The sequence below is a fragment of the Anopheles bellator genome, chromosome 1, assembly GCF_943735745.2.
Source record: "Anopheles bellator chromosome 1, idAnoBellAS_SP24_06.2, whole genome shotgun sequence".
NCBI lineage: Eukaryota > Metazoa > Arthropoda > Insecta > Diptera > Culicidae > Anopheles > Anopheles bellator.
Genome location: NC_071285.1, coordinates 39,619,454 through 39,633,204, shown reverse-complemented (window position 1 = coordinate 39,633,204; position 13,751 = coordinate 39,619,454). Strand labels below are relative to the sequence as shown.

Sequence of the window (13,751 nt, the reverse complement as noted above, 5' to 3'; positions counted from 1 at the left end):
CGAAACAATGGAACCCAAAACAGGGAACGAGCAACTGTATTGTGTAGGCCGACCACCACCGGTCCGGTCTACGGTCGATCCGGTCCGATGTACGCCTTGTTCCTTTTCTACCTGGTTCGTCAGGGCTACATCCTTAGCGAACGGGGCTTTGCCACTACTGCGCTCTAGTATTCTATTCGTGGTACATTGACTCCGGACCCACGGGGAACACGGGAGTGACCACCCCGCCTCCCCGCCTGTTCCAGATGAAAATGTTTGGTGTTTATCCTTTAAATGCTGCCGTTATCGTAGGTTACTTCCGTCTGCTGGTGCGACGGTTAGGTTCCGGATGGCCTGCGTCACAGCCGCCGTTGCTCCGGTCGGGTCGTTCGGGTCGTTCGGGTCCCGGTACGTCGCTAGGCACAGGAATGGGTGCCCTGCCTTCCACTCCACCGCCAGACGTTGACGACACAACTGCCGCGGCCGACGATGGCGTTTTCCATCGCGTCTGTCCGTACTTGAGGCGAAGCTCCTCGTGAAGCTTGTCGCGCAAAAGTGCACTACCGTTGTCGGCCTCGAGGAATGGCGGCGCCAAACCGTGCGCCACGCGCTCACTGATCGGAATGAGCCGCCGGCGGCTCGATTCGTACAGCTCTAGGTTCAGCGGTGACCGGCGTGATCGTTTCTTTGTCTTCACCGGTAGCGCCGGTTTCTCTTCCGCTTCCGCTTTGACCGGTTGGCCACCGTCCACCGTGTCCGTGCCGGCCGACTCCAGCTTCCCATTGAATGTGTCACACTTGAACACGGCGATCGTTTCCTTGCGATTGTTCTTCCCCGAGTACGTGTCGAACTTGGACGGCTCGTGGCCCGCCGTACCCTTGCCGAACGTTTCGAAGTGGTGCGATAGGTCCGGCGGAGAGCTGGTGGCCGCATCGCGACTCAACCGTCGCCCGATCGTCCCGAGCCGCTCGCTTATGATGCTATCGGTGCTGAACCGGCGCACGTTCAACGAGGAACCGAACGAGGAGCTCTTGCTGTGGCTACCGTCACGTTTACCAAACCCGAAAGTGGCCCGCACTCTGCCGGGGCTGGTACGGCGGTTGGCACTGGAGAGCGCGCCTCGTCCCGCACCGTGCGCTGGCTGTGCATCCGGGAGCAGGGCCTGCGAGGTACTCTCCGACGTCGCTGACAGCGACGCGTCCGCATCCGTATCCAACTGCACCCTGTTGAGTTTCATGTTTCTACGTTTCAAAGTACAGCTTTTAAAACACACACATTGACAACATCAAGACAACGGCCAGGTGCCAGCACCCGTTGGTACCATCTCGCTGCTTACCTTCGTATTTCCTGGATCATCTCGAAGAACTGCGCCTTGCTCTTGCGCCGGCGCCTCTGCTCATCCTCCTTCTGGGTCAAATGGGGGGACAATGGGCAAACAGAGGGTGCAGTATTAGAAAATGGGGCCACGGGCCAAATGACGATCAATCCCACCAAAAACGGATACATTACCCGTTTAACGCTCTTTTGGAAGAGGCTCGTAATCTGGCCCTGGCGAATCGTGTGAACCAGCTCCTTAGCCGCGTGGTGCGGTGACACCAGCTCCACGCAATTGATGAACCGATACAGCTTCTGGCTGAAAAACATGATGTTGCGGCTCTTCCAGATCGTGTCCTTCGGCTGGTGGCGCAGTATCGGTAGCGTGTACTTGTAGAACACGTGCTCAATTATCAGTATCAGCACGCCCAGCACCATGCCGACGCCGAGCAGCAGAAAGACACCGGCCACAGCCGTCACACCGAGCGGTGTCGGCTGGGCCATCTCTCGGTCCAGCTTGAAGCAGGGCAAATCGCCGTACCATTTCGCCGTCAGTATGTCGAGGTAGCCATCGTGCGAGTACTTCGAGATAAGCGTGGACATCGTTTTCTTCAACGGGAAGCTGAAATGCAGCGTGTAGGACAGGTGTGGTGTGAAATTGGACAAAAGACAACCTCGGGGTCCGGTGGTTGACTAACCCTTTCGACATGCCGATCGCATACGAGTCCTCGATGTAGTTATCGCCTATTCGCTGTAGCGAGCAGCTCTGGTCCGTACCCCGATAGTAGTCCAAAATCGGTGTATCACACATCAACAGATCGATCGTGCGGTTCCTGCGGAGTTGGAGAAAATAAAGCCAAAGTTACACACCCACCTGTGCATCTTGCGGTACCCAACTTACTTCAACCGGGCGATCCCTTCGTCGATGCTTTGGAGTTGATACTTTTTCATGTGTTCCCAGAGCCGCTTGTCGTTGTGCTGGACGTACGATTCGGCTGCGGTGGCCATTGGCGACCCGACGCGCTGTGTTAACATCTTTGCAATCGAAAAAAACAAATGCTATTTGAAGAGGAAACAATGGACTAAGCGTTGAAGCACAACTCAACGTACCGACATTTCGTAGTACTTGGCCTCGTTGTGGAATAAGAGGCCCGCAATCAGTGCCGCAATGTTGGCAGTGTAGGACGCGATGAAGATAACGCTAAAGCCTCCCCACACATTGATGAGAAATTTGTTGGGCCACGATTTCGGTGCCTTGAACGCGACCAAATGGCCGCACAGCAAGCCCCACATCACCCACAGCGCTGATGGAAGAGAAAAGGTGACTGATTATCCAAATGTCCGTTCTCCAGATTGCTCATCTGGGCCTAGCCCCGCCTGATTCGCTTCTTACCGGAAGACATGCTAAAATTTTTGCTACGCTGTCGGCCCCACGGATTCAGACCAAACGGGCTCAACCACTCGTAGATGGCAACCGCGACGGCCGTCACGTTGAGCGAGGTAAAGATGGCTATCCAAAGCTCCGGCGAGAAGGGTAGTAGAAACGCGAGCAGCGGTATATCGGTGGCCGCTTCCGGTGACGCCAACAGGGAAACGCCACCGTGAAAGTATGGGATCGTAAAGTCGATCACCTCCGATCGCGCCCTGTGACAAAGATAGACCAGCGATTAAGCTACTGTCGCCCGGACCTAGTACCTAGGGACACTCACTTGGAAACACTTAGTGGAGCAAAGGAAAGATCCGCCGTTCCGGACACGAGATCACCGATCACACCATTCCACTGTTGCGGTGTACGAGCCGGCGGTGCGGTCGAGTACTGGAACGGATAGTACGGCGGACGGTGCTCGCTGCTTTCGTTTCTGGCATCGCCCGATTGCGACAGCTTGAGTTTGGAGCCCCGCTTCAGACTTCGGCCTGATTGAGCTGTCGGGATAGACATTATCATTACCCACCAGTTAAGCAAGTCGAGCAGATGGTAACGAACGCCTTACCATCAAACTTTGACTTCGATTCGACCACCACTGGCGGAGACTTTCTAATGTCCGGTGGCCGTGGTGGTGACGCTTTGTCGTCGGAGTTGGGAATCCGTCGTCCAAACAATCCATCGTGCACGATGTACAGATGGAAATCGAAGTTTATTTCCGACGCCAGCTTCTGCAGCAAATCCATCGAGAGGCCGTAGCAGCATCGTTTACTGCGGTATAGAATAGAAGCACCTAGTAGTTTGACTCCATCACTAGTCTCCACGTTGCACTCACCGGTACAGATGATCCGTTTGCTGGTCCTTCTCGTTGTAGAGGTGAGCGGATGGATCGATTTCACGCAGACGATTGCGTCGCTCGATTTCGTTAAACATCAGCGTCAGATTGTGGCGCCCGGTGGTGAACAGTTTGTAGCACACCAGACCCCGCAGACATCGGCCTTCCTCGTTGACCGGTGACTCCATCACAAACGGCGGGGCCACAGAGACGACCACGCGGAACATGGTTTTCGCTTTCCCCGCTAGCCCTAGAGAGGGTAGACATTAGAATGTGTGTTGTCGTTAAGCACATTTCCAATCGCACGTTCCCGTCAAAGATCCTACCGGAAACAGTGACATCCCCTCCGGGCCATATGATCGTATCGAGGTGTACCGATCGTCCCGTGATCAGCCCCACTCGGCGCCACTTTGTTCCACTCGTCCCAGCTGTCATCGTGGTCCTGGTCGTTGTTGCCGTACTGGTGGAAGTATTGCCACCGGCCCGGTTAAAGTACCTCGCACCGTCAGGCCCGCTCTCGATTGGCCCCGCCGGTGCCGGTGGTGGATCGGATTTTGATGATTGTCTTGCTGTCGGCACCAGGTTCAGTATTTCAAAGTGGCTAACGAGGGACTTTTCGATGTATCCACTCGCGATCGGAAATCCTGAGAGTGCTTGCCGGGCGTTCGCTTGCAGGTTCCTATCACGAGAACGAGGGCCCGTTACTGTCGGAGTCGAATCGACGCTCCACCGTCCGCCACTTTACTTGCTTACCTGGCAAAATTGAACGCCTTCGCCTGTTCCACTCGATTGATCGACCCCATACAGCCACCCTTGTACCGGGTAGCTCCCCCACGTGATCGGCCACGATCGCCACTCCCGCCGGTACCGGCCCGCTCGGTGCCGTACTTCTGATTCGAGGTCGCCGACCACCAGGTGCTCTGCCGCTTAGCTCTAGAACTATTTGTACTACGAACATCACGAAAATTTGAACTACTATTGCTTATAGGCGAAATAATATCGATCGTTTCGGGCGTTGCTGCATCCTGTGGTGGTTCGGTCATCGTCGGGGCCGCACCCGTCGTGTTTGGCACCGTCGTTTGCCCCACTACACTAGTCTCCTGAACACGTTGTTGTGTATCGTTTGCACTGTTAACTGGAAATGTTAAAATATGACCACTTTCGGTCCCGACCGTGACTCGGGCCCCACGATCATCGTCGCCCTCCGGTGCAGATCGCTTCTGGGGCACTGGACGGCCACCTCCCCTCTGACCTTTCGACGTGTCGGGCATCCCTCGGCCGCCGACACTTCCCGAACCGGTGTAACTCATGCCACGTCCTTTACCTCCGACGGGCAGTTCCTCGCGCTCGACTTTGGCCCACGTTGACGCAAACAGGCGTACGGCCGCCCGGATAAAGTGGCGATCGATTTTCATCTTAATCGGCCGTAGCGCCAACAGTCCCACCGGAAAGTCCTGGTTATGGTGATACAATACGTGACCGGACGAGTTTCGGGGTTTCAAATAGACGCTACTCCGCTTCAGCTTCAAATCCTGCCCACCGTCAGCCTCGGTCTCGGTAGGTTCCAGCGGATCATCCGTCGCTATCAGCGGCAGGGCCCGCTCTTCGGAGAAATCGCCAAATTCTTCCGACTCCTCGATGAACAGGTCTTCATCGAAGAGTTGCTTCCGGCGGGCAGCATTCAGCACAGTTCCGGTGTTGTTGGTGGGCGCATACTTCTCCCTGTCGCCTTTGAGCTTATCTTGCTTTCGGCCTTTCCCATGCGGGACGTTCCGGGACATTTCTACTGGATCGCCGTTGCTTGGGTGTTGATGGTTGGTTAAGGCGGCGCTACCAAACCGCACCGTGTGGCCATCGATGTGCGGACCACGAGTCCTGTTCTTGCGCAGCCGCGACTCAAAGTCCTCAAATTCCATCCTACGCTCCACCAGATCGGCCAGGTGTGACTGCTGGCGCAAGTCGAACGTATCGTAAAAATCTGTCTCCAATTCGGACCGACCCCCGAGCCCAACCGTTAATGCATTGTCCAGCGGCTGCTTGGTGTTGGGATCGTACTGCCCAGACTCGTAGAACTCGGTCGCCGATGTCGTGTCCATCCAGAGCCACACGAAGTGGCCGTTCAGCATCTTCATGCGCTGTGCTTCGGCCATGATCAGTCGAGCCACCTTCAGGTTGGACAGCACCAACACAACGCCCTTGGTAGAACGTGAAATGTAGGCAAGTTTTCTGGAAAAGAAGCGAATCGAAATTCATGGTAAACGAAGATATCTTCAGCTTTAGGATGAGGCGACGCTGGCGTACTTGTAGATAAGATCGTGGTCCGTTGGAAGCGTTAGTATAATGGGACTGAGTGGCTTCTGTCGCAGGGCCGATCCCTTTTTACCACTGATTAAGACGAAAGTGTCGACATCGCAGAGAATGTGGTATGAGTGCCAATGAACCTGATCGGGAAGATCCATAGTTATGAGTAACACGCTACACTCATTGGACAAATGGCAACAAAACCGGCACAAACTCACTTGTAAAAGGGTTGCTCGGATGGCCTCAAAAATTTCCCTAGAGGATGGCTGTAGTATTGCTTGTAATTTGGTTGATAGCTAAAAGTAATGACCAGTCACATTAGATCAAAACGACTCGCGTTTGGGCCGGCCGGTTTACCTCATCGTAAGAGTTGTGTAGTGACGCTATTCCGCCTTTCGCCCACAGTACCGGCACCTTCATCGAGTTCCCGGCAAGAGCTAACGACTTAGCAGCGGGACTATCGCCTACGATCACCATTCCGGCCAGCGGCATTCCATCGATTGCATCACACGCGCCCGCCAGCAGCTTGGAGGAGAACCGCCCGTTGTCAGGCAGATCGATGTAGATCGGTCTCAGTGGCGGACCCTGCGGATTACCGAAGGGGGGACCCATGTCGATCAGTGTGCGGGCCAGCGTACGGCCCCACAGCTTAGCACCCCCGTTGACGGCCACCGCAAAGTACACCGCATCGGGCCGTTCCGGAAAGACGGGTTGTGAACCGTCGTCCACCGAAAACGAGGCCGAATGTTGTCCGCCCTTCAACATCGCCGCAGCAGCGGCCATCTCGGACGAGTCGGGGAAGCCGGCGTAATGGTTATCGGCTTGGTGACCACGAACCAGCGTGGTACGGTCCTTTACGAGCGTAGCCACTTCGCCGCGCTCCCCCGTTACTACCAGCGCGAGCTGCACAAGTAGAAACGTCCAGACCGCCAAAGAGTTCGGTACGCACAGGAGGCGTCCTAAGGCTATCCTTTTGAATTCCATCGTTGGCGAGCTCTCGTCCTATCGGCCCAGGATGTCCACCGGAGGCCTCGCTCACGTATACGCACACGGATGTGTTCAATTCAAGCAAGCCGCAAGCCGTTTATACATTCATCTGGTCATCCAGTCTGTTGCGCCAAAGGGAAGCGTCGCTGAGTTTCGTTCTGCAAATGATTCAAACGCTGTCGTTAGACCAGAACAAAAGACCACGAGTGACATAATAATTATTGTGCTTAAAAAAGGGAAAACAACAAACTTCTGCAACAGTGCACGTGCACGCACGCAAGTTATCCTTGTCCTGCACGCACACAAACGCGGTCTCGCTGCTGATTATATAATCATTACTCGCAAATCAGTGTGTAGCTCTCGTCTGGCGCGCGTGTATCGGGGTACGGTGCAGGATTTGCACAGATTTGTGCCTGTATGCGGCAATTAGTTGCCCTTAGGCCTAATTGCACACATAAAAACTGACCATGGAGCCGTCTAAGAGTCTCCAGATCAACCCCCATGTGCGGCCCTTTGGTCAAGGCAACACGGACTACTCTGACCAGAGAGCAAGAACCGAACGAAAACTTGTTGAGACAATGGAGTTGCCCATTACTGGAAACTTGGAACTACTCACCGAGTAACGCTGGTGCCATATGCCGCCAGGGTCGGTTCGAGGCTCATAATTGGCTATCTTATCTGGTTGCAGCCGCGGCAACAGGAAACGCGACGTCCCAACGGTCGCGCGAAAATGGCGCAAAAACGGTGCACTTTGCCGCGACAACCCTTACGATCCGTGTGTGCGATGGCGATTAGGCGATTTTTTCTGCAGCCCAGCCAAAACGCACCAAACCCAGCGCAAAGGCTGAAACTGCTCCCTGGCACGCTGGGGGCTGAGCCTTGCTGCTCTCGTTGCTGGGGCTGTAAAAATGACAAGTAACTATGTGGGCTGCTTAGCCAGCGTCTTACTTCAAAACATTAATTGCTCACAAATACCTAGTCCTCGCAGCCAACGCACCTTCTTGCGCATGTGCGCCGACAATGTTATCGTGCCGCTAGGATCGGAAAGGACAATACACAAATCAGGTGTTTTGAGTTGTATTGGACTACCGTTGTGTGGGGCACGCATTGTGTCTGGAGGAGGACGAGAGAAAATCACACCGTAATCACATAACTCAATGGAGAAACAATTTCCAAAACCCATTAGTCAGTATTTTGACACACTTTATGTGTTTTTGGCACACTTCACGATACATACATTAGTTTCGTTCAGGCTGGTCCTATTGTTTTCGTTCGCTGAAAAATTTAAAAATACTACATCTCTAGCAACCGTGATGCTTACTTCTGTCGCACCTTTTTATAGCAAGTTGCTGGGATTCCCAGAATGACAGCAGCTTCTCCGATCCGATTACAAGCGCGAGCTTGGTATTGCGTTTTCTGGTGTTTGTACATCTGCTACGCGTAAAGTTTGCAAAATTAGTCATTAGGTTAATTTGGGCTTGATCCTTCTCGAAAACCTTTCCGGCCACCGCATCATGCAAAGTAAGTGCTCCAAACGCAGGTCATTGTTGTTTGCTGCGCATCGTGCAAACCCATAATTCCAATGGTTTTCACTTGGACCTGAAGTGGCAACGTTAATGCATTCCCCATAAGATCGCAGTTTTGTGGGAATTACCCCCGCAACTTGTTCGTGTCCGCGGCAACCGCACTGTGTTTACGTCGTTAATTTGCTTCTGCAGGTGACCAGCAGCAGTTTTTTGGGGGCGCACCGTACCAGCAACAACAACCGGCTGGTGGCTATAATGTGGGATTTGCACCACAGCCGGGAATGCAACCGGGCTTCCACCCGAGTGCATTTGTGCCCCCGCCAGCAGAGCCGGCCGGATACTCGCCATATGATCCCGAGTCGGGAACGGCGAAGGGGTTCGATTTCAACGACCAGTCGATTCGCCGGGGATTCATTCGGAAAGTGTATTCCATTTTGACGGTGAGTAGCGGCGAAACAAAAGTGCCACCACCTTTATTTGATTAGTACCGTTCTTCTGTCGTGTCCACCGCAGGTCCAACTTTCGATCACGTTCGTGTTTGTGGCATGGGTGCTGAACCACAAACCCACGCGACTGTGGGTGCAACAGCATCCCGGTATGTACTGGATCGCGTTTGTGGTTATGATTGGCGCACTCATTGCCATCGCTTGCTGCGGCGATCTTCGGCGCAAAGCCCCGATGAACTTTGCATTTCTGGGCCTCTTTACCTTCGCTGAATCGTTTCTCGTGTGCGTGATTACTGCTAACTACAATTCGTCGGAGGTAACAAATCGGTGGGCAAATGAGGTTGCCTTTGTTTCTTACTGTTTGTTTTTGTTTGCTACACCTAGGTAATGCTGGCCTTCGGAATCACGGCAGCCGTCTGTCTCGGGTTAACTTTGTTTGCGTTCCAAACCAAGTGGGACTTCACAATGATGGGCGGTATTCTGTTCGTGGCGGTCCTGATCCTGATGCTGTTCGGCATCATTGCCATGTTTTTCCCCGGTAAAACCATCACGATCGTTTACGCATCAGCCGGTGCCCTCCTGTTCTCGATTTACCTCGTCTACGATACGCAGATTATGCTCGGTGGCGATCACAAGTATTCGATCAGCCCGGAAGAGTACGTTTTTGCCGCGCTCAATCTGTACCTCGACGTGATCAACATTTTCCTGCACATCCTCTCCATTATTGGTGCGTCAAGGAACTAATGGACAAGCTGGTTTCTGCAGGATTCATTTATACCGCCCAGTAACCACTTTACGCGCTCCCTTATAATTTTACGCGCGTGGGTACAACTGAGACCTAAGTTTTTACGTGACTCGTACATCTGTTTTGTTGATTACTGTTATCAAGCTGATCGATAATGGGTTTCATGGAATGAAAAGTATACATATACCTTAAATAACTAAACGGAAAACTAAATGTTCAATGTCAGAAACAAACGAATAAACTGTCTTACCATGATACTTTTGTTTTTCAAAGTCGATAACGGAGATGTGTGGATTGAGAAATGTTTGCAACCCTGCGTCAGCTTCTAGCAACCTTGTGCGGTTTGACAGGCAGCTGCAAAAAACACTTCAAATCCTTCAGTTCAGTCGTCGCGATTCTCCGTAAGTGCTTGTGTTTTGAAAAAAGGTAAGCGGAAGAATTGCACCAGTTTGATAAGGGTTTTGGAGTTCTTCGACACTGCCGCCTTTTTCGTTACAATAAGCAGTGAAGAATTTCGTTATCAATACTACGTCACACACGGAGAGCTTCTCAGTGGGTTGAGCGCTAGCGCTAGCGCTTGAGGCAGGTGGGATGAGTCATACTTATATGGTTAATCGATGCAAGGTTTCGTTTGTTTTTTTCTCTATTTAAATACCGCTTGATGAATTGTTTTCATTTTCGCGCTAGAGTTGGTTGCATCAGAAACGACGTGGGCACGAATTTTACCACATTTTTTCCCAAGGTTAGAAGAGAGCAGATGTTTAAAGAGTGTTCTCTTTTCATCGTTACAGCGATTATCTGTGTACATCGCCCAAATCCAAGATAATGCAAGGTGAGTAGCTTCACCGTCCAGTACGAGTGATAAATTCACCTACTTCCGTTTATACACTGCGTGTGAATTTGGTTGCGGTTTGCCTTGAAGTTGGTTTCACAAAACGCAATTGCTGAAGTGAAACGTGTTTAACGTTCTAGATACGTTACAGCAGTCTAGAATTTTCGATCACCTTACGTTAAGCCGGGCTACTGCGCGTGTGTATTTTTTGCTCCTCTAATTGCTGCACCCTTCCGTCGCGAAACGACTTTATGTCTTATTTTGTTCGCGGCTGGTCAGTTCGTTTGTTCGTGGATATGCGGTAGAACTTCGAACCACCGCAAGCTCAATTGACTGACCGAAGAAGCCAAAAATGTTCATTCTTGTTTTATCTTTTCTCTCTTGTTATCAGGTTGTTGTTGAGTCACTCCACCATCTAGCGCCACGGTGCGACCGCACGTTTCTTTCTCACTTTCGTCGATACTTCCGCACATAGCATATTAAAATGGCTTACCAAGGAGGATATTATCAAGGTTTTTCTTTTCTCTTAGTATAAAAACTTATTTGCATGAGTCATGCATTAAGTATGTAACATTGACAAGCTATTCAACAATACTACCACACAAATTAACAACTAACAACCAAGTCTTACAATACGTACAATATTCAAGCAGAGTGTTCGATCGTTAGAAACAGAATATTTCAATGCAAAGCACTTAACGATCGCCTGATTAATTTCTAACACCATTTCTTTATTATAGGTAACTCCTAATATCAAAAAACAGTCCATTTATTTTTTCTGCAACATTGGAATAAACCAATAATTTAACTTGTATTGTGACATTGTCCGCACTAATCAGTATTTTGTAAGATCTTTTATGGGTTTTCAAGACGTGAAAGGGTCTCAGTTTTTCGGAGAAAAGCGAACCCCTTACAACAATTGAGTATCGTAAATAGGTTCCAATTGCATGAAGTTGGTGTTTCATCGTAGTGTTTTCAAACAGATGGTGCCGTGATCGTCACGGTTTAGCGTTCACTAATTCTATAACTTATATCAAATCGTTCGATTTTAATATGCCTTGCTGTTCGTGTTTTGTAGATCCGAATCAACCGTACTACGGTAATCAATACCCGCAACAGCCCGGATTCAATCCGAACTATCCCCCGCAGCAACCCGGTTATCCGCCACAGCAACCCGGCTATCCGCCACAGGGAGGCTACCCACCACAATCCGGATATCCACCTCAGGGAGGCTACCCCCCTCAAGGACCCGGTTTCAATCCGGCCTACCCCCCGCAACAGGGCTATCCACCGCAGCCGGGTTTCGTCCAGCCACCAACAATGCCGACCGGATACGGTTCGGCGTACGACGCCGAAAGCGTCAAGGGGTTCGACTTCAACGACCAGTCCATCCGGCGTGGCTTCATCCGCAAGGTTTACTCCATTCTGACGGTATGTTTGATGGAATTAAAATCAGTTGGAACACTAATTTTATGCTTTAACTAACGATGTTTACTTGTTTTGTTTCGAAACGAATGTTAACTGGCTAACGTGTCCTTTCTTCTCTCAATTCGTCCGAACAGTTGCAACTGCTGCTCACCGCTGGCTTGATTTCGCTGTTCCTGTTCCATCAGCCGACTCAGCTATGGGTAAAGAGTCACCCAGAAATGTTTTGGATTGCATTGGGTGTGATGATCGTGGCCCTGATTACATTGGCCTGCTGCGGAGAAGTACGCCGAAAAGCGCCGATGAACTTCATACTCCTGATACTTTACACGGCGTCCCAAGGATTCATGCTCGCTGTAACCGCTGCCAATTTCAAGTCCAATGAGGTAGGCCGGATTGAGGATTCCCACCGCAGGAATTGATTTATCAATAGTTCTGTTTATCGTTTCCGGTCTGCAGGTAATAATGGCAGTAGGAATAACGGCTGCCGTCTGTCTCGGCTTGACACTGTTTGCGTTCCAAACCAAGTGGGACTTCACCGTAATGGGTGGCATCCTGTTCGTGGCAGTCCTGATCCTGATGCTGTTCGGGTTGATTGCCATATTTATCCCGGGTAAAACGATCTCGCTCGTGTACGCATCAGCCGGTGCCCTTCTGTTCTCGATCTATCTCGTCTACGATACGCAGCTAATGATGGGCGGTGAACATAAGTACTCGATCAGTCCGGAAGAGTACATTTTTGCGGCACTGAATCTGTACATCGACATTGTCAACATTTTCCTCTACATCCTCACGATTATCGGTGCGACACGCGATTAAGCATTGTCCAGCCGTGCCTCATGTTCGTTTTGATCTTATCTATTGCTCTGTCGTATTTTGCACCTGCAAAATCATCTCAATATTCCATTCCAAATAGATGACCAAAAGAAGCAGACAAAACAAGGACCGCGTGTGTGAGCTATTTAATAATTTGATCAAACGCGCGACGCTTTTGCGGCTTGCGCTTAACCAAACATCGCAGTGCGTAGTGTAGGTGTAATAATTTAATTCCGATTAATACTATTAGCTGAAGAAGCGCTGTTCGAGTGACAGCGGCCAATTCAGAATGAAAATAATCAGCCATGAAAGATTTAATGATGAACTGAGTGTGGCCTGCAAAGGCAAACTTTGTTCTCGTTATCGATTTTTGTGTTACCGATGTCAGCTGCTGACCAGAGTACGCTTGGCCAAAGCGAATGCGCCTGAAATATTGTGCGTTAGCCTCATGTAATATTGAAATGTTCCATCTAACCACCCGTTCCAAAGAAGCAATGGCACACCGAGGCTACCTACTCTACTTGTTATTTGTTATTAATTACCGACGTTGTGTACGCAAGCCCTGGTGTTTGAATTACAGTCTTATTAACAAATTAATATCCCAAACGGCTGAGAACGGCGTGCTTTGTATTGGTCCACAATGAACAATAATAGTTTGTGAGAAATTAGTTCACAACGAATGCGACAACGCACGATGTAAATGGCAAAAAGAAGTAAAATGCTTAAATATAAACCCCCTACAAGTTGCTCTTGCTGATAAGCTAAGCTAAGCTGGTCATCAAGCCGATATCAGGGCATGTAAATGTAGCAATTACAGTGTGACTATGGTGCGCAAAATGCACGATGTGTGATAGGCGGAGAGACTAATCTATGTGAGTGTTTGCTACATTTTTTCTTCTTGTTCCACTGTCCGCAAAGCTACCGGATGATGTATATAATATTTTAATATTTATCAAAGCCCCATATAAAGCGCCAACAAAATGTGTGATTCAGAGTAAAGCACGAATTACAAAAGCAGTTGAAGAAACAATGATAAATTGTTCTATTGTAATGCCGAAAAATAAAGAAATCCCTTTACACGAATGGAGACGCCTCGAAGGAACCTTAAATAAGCTTCCTTAA

General features: G+C 50.5%; 3 protein-coding genes across 5 annotated transcripts; 2 read left to right on the top strand and 1 right to left on the bottom strand.

The window, feature by feature from the left end:
• Nucleotides 1-292: 292 nt before the first annotated feature.
• On the bottom strand, nt 293-7,947 carry LOC131215574 (uncharacterized). The gene is made up of 16 exons (XM_058209965.1): nt 7,837-7,947; nt 6,210-6,755; nt 6,071-6,148; nt 5,853-5,992; nt 4,305-5,777; nt 3,878-4,230; nt 3,552-3,801; nt 3,285-3,487; nt 3,003-3,216; nt 2,687-2,937; nt 2,404-2,597; nt 2,195-2,328; nt 1,992-2,126; nt 1,489-1,915; nt 1,316-1,386; nt 293-1,220 (listed from the first exon to the last, which is right to left on the bottom strand). Exons 1-16 carry the CDS (start codon nt 7,945-7,947, stop codon nt 293-295), a joined length of 5,508 nt encoding a protein of 1,835 aa, XP_058065948.1.
• Nucleotides 7,948-8,222: 275 nt separating this feature from the next.
• On the top strand, nt 8,223-9,803 carry LOC131215223 (protein lifeguard 1-like). The gene is made up of 4 exons (XM_058209614.1): nt 8,223-8,360; nt 8,558-8,805; nt 8,879-9,127; nt 9,196-9,803. Exons 1-4 carry the CDS (start codon nt 8,354-8,356, stop codon nt 9,553-9,555), a joined length of 864 nt encoding a protein of 287 aa, XP_058065597.1. The 5' UTR covers nt 8,223-8,353; the 3' UTR covers nt 9,556-9,803.
• Nucleotides 9,804-9,947: 144 nt separating this feature from the next.
• LOC131205983 (protein lifeguard 1-like) lies at nt 9,948-13,696 on the top strand. 3 transcript variants are annotated; one of them, XM_058198315.1, is made up of 6 exons: nt 9,949-9,982; nt 10,348-10,388; nt 10,780-10,900; nt 11,467-11,819; nt 11,951-12,199; nt 12,273-13,696. In XM_058198315.1, exons 3-6 carry the CDS (start codon nt 10,873-10,875, stop codon nt 12,630-12,632), a joined length of 990 nt encoding a protein of 329 aa, XP_058054298.1. In that variant the 5' UTR covers nt 9,949-9,982; nt 10,348-10,388; nt 10,780-10,872; the 3' UTR covers nt 12,633-13,696. The 3 variants fall into 3 exon arrangements, with proteins under 3 accessions (XP_058054299.1, XP_058054298.1, XP_058054300.1); XM_058198316.1 differs by lacking the exon at nt 10,780-10,900 and having other exon boundaries at nt 9,948-9,982; XM_058198317.1 differs by lacking the exons at nt 9,949-9,982; nt 10,780-10,900 and adding an exon at nt 10,160-10,180.
• The last annotated feature ends 55 nt before the right edge of the window (nt 13,697-13,751 follow it).

What these genes read in the sequence shown, in the direction of transcription:
- LOC131215574 (XM_058209965.1), bottom strand. Translation starts at nt 7,947, where the DNA reads ATGCGTGCCCCACACAACGGTAGTCCAATACAACTCAAAACACCTGAT. An exon ending in CGGCGCACATGCGCAAGAAG is followed by an intron (nt 6,756 to 7,836) that starts GTGCGTTGGCTG and finishes CTACTTGTGCAG; the next exon opens with CTCGCGCTGGTAGTAACGGG. An exon ending in ATGATCCAGGAAATACGAAG is followed by an intron (nt 1,221 to 1,315) that starts GTAAGCAGCGAG and finishes TTTGAAACGTAG; the next exon opens with AAACATGAAACTCAACAGGG.
- LOC131205983 (XM_058198315.1), top strand. Translation starts at nt 10,873, where the DNA reads ATGGCTTACCAAGGAGGATATTATCAAG. An exon ending in CCAAGGAGGATATTATCAAG is followed by an intron (nt 10,901 to 11,466) that starts GTTTTTCTTTTC and finishes CGTGTTTTGTAG; the next exon opens with ATCCGAATCAACCGTACTAC. An exon ending in CCAATTTCAAGTCCAATGAG is followed by an intron (nt 12,200 to 12,272) that starts GTAGGCCGGATT and finishes TCCGGTCTGCAG; the next exon opens with GTAATAATGGCAGTAGGAAT.
- LOC131215223 (XM_058209614.1), top strand. An exon ending in AAGTGTATTCCATTTTGACG is followed by an intron (nt 8,806 to 8,878) that starts GTGAGTAGCGGC and finishes TGTCCACCGCAG; the next exon opens with GTCCAACTTTCGATCACGTT. An exon ending in CTAACTACAATTCGTCGGAG is followed by an intron (nt 9,128 to 9,195) that starts GTAACAAATCGG and finishes TGCTACACCTAG; the next exon opens with GTAATGCTGGCCTTCGGAAT.